This window comes from Daldinia childiae (genome assembly GCF_008694065.1).
Source record: "Daldinia childiae strain JS-1345 chromosome Unknown Scaffold18, whole genome shotgun sequence".
Classification (NCBI taxonomy): Eukaryota; Fungi; Ascomycota; class Sordariomycetes; order Xylariales; family Hypoxylaceae; genus Daldinia; species Daldinia childiae.
This window is the reverse complement of record NW_022984659.1, coordinates 78,642-82,632: the sequence shown is the minus strand read 5'-3', so window position 1 is coordinate 82,632 and position 3,991 is coordinate 78,642. Positions and strand designations below refer to the sequence as shown.

Sequence of the window (3,991 nt, the reverse complement as noted above, 5' to 3'; positions counted from 1 at the left end):
TTATAATATTTAATATAATAATTATATTATATACAACGCTTAACCTATCCATAACGTTTAACCTATCCGCAACGTTTAATTTATTTGCAACGTTTATTTTATATTTAACAATTAACAAATAATCAAACGTTATTATATAACGCAACCATTTTTATAACACAACCATTTTTACATTTACAATAGATTTTTTATAAACAATATATAATATATATATAATAGGCAGTTTATAATTAGATATTATTATAAAGGGCAGAGATTTCTTATGTAACATTTGTTACACAGGACCGGATAGCCCTGCTACGGTAGGTACTCATAGTACGACAGTGCAGCTCATCTGAACCCCCACCATTTCCCGCGTCTTATCAACAAGGCATTAAACATTAAACTTGTTATTCTCTTCTATATTATCGACTTAAAGTTAGACACGCAAATAAGAGATTCGTCCAGTCTAATATATTTCAATTTCTTTCTATTCTCATTATTTCCTCAATTACCTATCATGATCTTTTCGAGGCATGCAAATAAGTGCATCTTTGGAATATAGGGTCTATTACTTACATACATGTAGGTATGGTATCATGGTAGTTATCTAGTTATAGTATCTATCTTGACTTGTCTGCTCATCTAAACGGTGCCTAGTCTTGCTAGTGCAGATCTTCCTCCACCTGACCTAAAGTATTGGATGTACTCTCTTCTACCTATGATTGTCCTATTTTATATATCCTACATTACACCTGCTGACCTGGAGGACAAGTCGTGATCGGTCTTAATATTCCAAACTCGATACGGACGTTCACGGCCCAACTTTGACCAACTTTGATCAAAATTTCTGTCTCAAGTGCGCACGCGCACCTAATTACTTTGGTATCGGGATACCTGAGGAATTCGCCTGTTCGCCTACTTCGCGCTAGGGATTATAGGAATTCCCTAAGGTCTCCATAAGGTCCCCTATAAGGAATTATAGTACTTGCATGTACCTCGGTACATATAGCGTAGTTCCTAAACTCTAAGGTGAGGATACCCCGCCCCCTCCATGTCCCTCCATGTCCCTCCATGTGTTATCCGCGCGCCGTAATACGTAAGATGGGTGACTTTTAATTCAGTAAGGCAGCTTCACGCTGTTTTACCTACTTGCTACTTGCCTTACTTGCCTTACAACTTACCTTACTTACAACTTACCTTTTACTTGCCTTACCCATCCAACTACTTACATATTATCCAACATTGAAACTATCACTCAACTACTATTCACAGGTAAATCATTTACTTACTACTCATCCAAAACTAAAACCAAAACCAAAACCAAAACCAAAACCATCCAACCATCTCATCGTCTATCCCACATTCGTCTTCTTATCCCTTCTACCCCCCCATCCTCCCACTTACAAGGCAGCACTTTTACCCCCCCTCGCCGGAACATTTACAGCGTGCGTATTTGTATGTAAATAAATCAATCATATGAAGGAGACAACGTCTCGCCCCGTCTTTCGCTATCGCTGCCTACATTTCCTTACCTTTACACCTAACTTGCCCACTTGCACGTACCGCTCCATTATACTGTTTTATAACTTTTGTCCGGCTTAACCTAGATACCTAACCCTACTTCGCCTGGAGCCTACTCTCCTAAGCCCTGAGCCCTGAGCCCTGAGCCTACATATGTATTCCTCCGACTTTACTTTCCCTTCTTCTCTTTCTTCTTCTAAACAAGGATCAATAACCATCGAGGAACTCTGCTGAACACACGAGATTACTTAGCTGACACTTCCCTTTTTAATTCGTCTAGGTATCTAAGCCCCACGGCCCTTTCTTGTCCAGTATCTTAGGTATATGCAACTTGGACATTTCGACTCCAACCTATCTGGGGTAATTTGGTTGTCTGATACCGATATTCGCACCTTACAACCTCCTCAGGACCCATAATACCTTCTGTTTGCTCGCTTATAGCCTGCCGCGTGTTCTGTCATCCTCTTTTGGTTTACCATTCCGTAACGGTAAACTCGAGGTATGACGTGATCCTGCAAAAGGCGTCTTGTTCTACCGCGTAATGGAACAGCCCGAACCATCAACACCTACCGATATACCGACTGCTGTTCCCCATTCATCTACCGACCCTCCTACCCATCCCACTGCAGCCGGGTCGAGTCAAGCAAACAACCTCGACCATACCTCCAACTCTGTACCCTCACTCCGATTCCCCCGGCCCTTAGGTAACCGGCAGCTTACGAACTGGATCTCGTCCAGCTCTCCCGACATTATGCAGCCAGAAAACTTCCCCGACGATGACCCCAGCCTGGCTGAGCTGGGCTACGACGTCATCGGTACCGATGGCGAAAGCCAGGCCGAGTCTACCGCCAGCTCCCTCGACTATCAAAGGACTGACGATGTTCAGAGCCTAGTTGGTACCGATACCGGCACCGATGTCGATGCCAACGAAGTCGATACCGACTCTTCCGACGATGAAGAGGAGGAGGAGGAGGCTACTACACTAAACGAAACCGCTGTAATCAGCACAGTTAACGACGCCATTGTAGAATATCCCGCTGAGTCCGATGATGAAGATGCCGACGTGGAGACACTCGCGAATCAAAGCCTTGAGCACCCTACAAACTTCTCCCAGCATGGCATCCTAAGTTTACCACGCCGGGCAGAGATCGACCAAAGCCAGGCCCGGGAAGCCCTTGCAGAAATGCACAAGTTACCTTCTCAAGATACAGCACTGGGAAAAGAAGATGATGTACATCTGCTTTCTCCTGAATACGAGGATTCAGAGGATCGTATTTCGGAAAGTTATCGCTCGACACTGAGGTTTATTCAAGGGAATTACCGTATCTTAATTGCCCTGTCCGGATTTGCTGTTTTCTACGGCCTAGTCATCACTGGGAAATATTTCCTGTCTAGCCCACCGACCCCTAAAGTCCTATCTACGGTCCCGGTAGCCTCGATCTCTTCCGCGGCCGTTCTCTCTCCCCTTGGAAATCCCATATCTACTTCTGTATTCACACCAGCTTTAACCAATACTCAAACCCAAAAGGCGTTGCAGACTAGTAGTACTTCGCCAAGTAGCCTTGTTTTGATGTCATTTGGGAAAGATAAGGACCAGACGGACGTCACCAATCAGTCCCAACGACAGACCATCTGTTCAGCAGAACTATATGATCGAAATGAGATCCTAGTAAAGATCCCCCAGAGTATCAAGTCTGCCTGGCTCTCAAAAGACGCCATATTAATTGCCGTAAGTCGGGGCCTGTACGATATCCCAACCAAGGTGGCCTCTGTAGACGAGGGCTTCTTGATCCAGGTACCTCTCGAGGAGGCGTATAATATCCTGGCCGTATCTATTGCCACGACTTCGAAGCCTAAGGTTAAGGAGACCTTTCACGTCGACTTCGGTAGGAACAAATTCATAGATGCTCTTGATGCTGGAAAGCAGCTGGTCAGGGACTTCGCGCAGAAGTTTGTCGACACCGTCAACGAGACAACGGCATGGGTTGAGGAGACCTATATACCGGCTCTGGATGTTATGTCGAAACAAGTCTGCAGTCAAACGTCATCCGTCTCCGACACCTTATTTCAGGGATTTAAAGATGTCGCTAACGCCGTCCTCGGCCTCCCTTCCCATCTTATCTCGCAGATTATTGCCCAGATTAAGGAGTCCTTCGTCAACGACGATCTTACACGACGTCAGCATCAAGCACGGTTAGAGCTTGTGAAAGGGGCTCGAGACCTCCGTGACGAGCTTACGTTACGCTACCTTTCTGCGCAGCTCAGATCCAAGCTCTGGTGGCTTCGAGTACAGGGGAAGACGGATGAATACCAACATTATCTCTCGAAGGCCGAGGCCTACTTAAAAGAGAGGACTGTCGAAGCCAAAGCAGCTAAGCAGGAAAGAGCCGAGTATGTCAAGAAACAGGCACGGTCACGGCAAAAGAATGAACACGAGGAGACGAAAGGCTCTTTCTGGAACAAGCGCACGAGGGCCTCCTGGGCGTAA

General features: G+C 45.6%; 1 protein-coding gene across 1 annotated transcript; it reads left to right on the top strand.

Annotated features, from left to right (window-relative positions):
• Positions 1 to 2,044: 2,044 nt before the first annotated feature.
• On the top strand, positions 2,045 to 3,991 carry GL218_09305 (uncharacterized protein; the record flags this gene model as incomplete). Its single annotated transcript, XM_033586139.1, has 1 exon — positions 2,045 to 3,991. The coding sequence occupies one exon, from the start codon at positions 2,045 to 2,047 to the stop codon at positions 3,989 to 3,991; it is 1,947 nt and encodes a 648-aa protein (XP_033439763.1).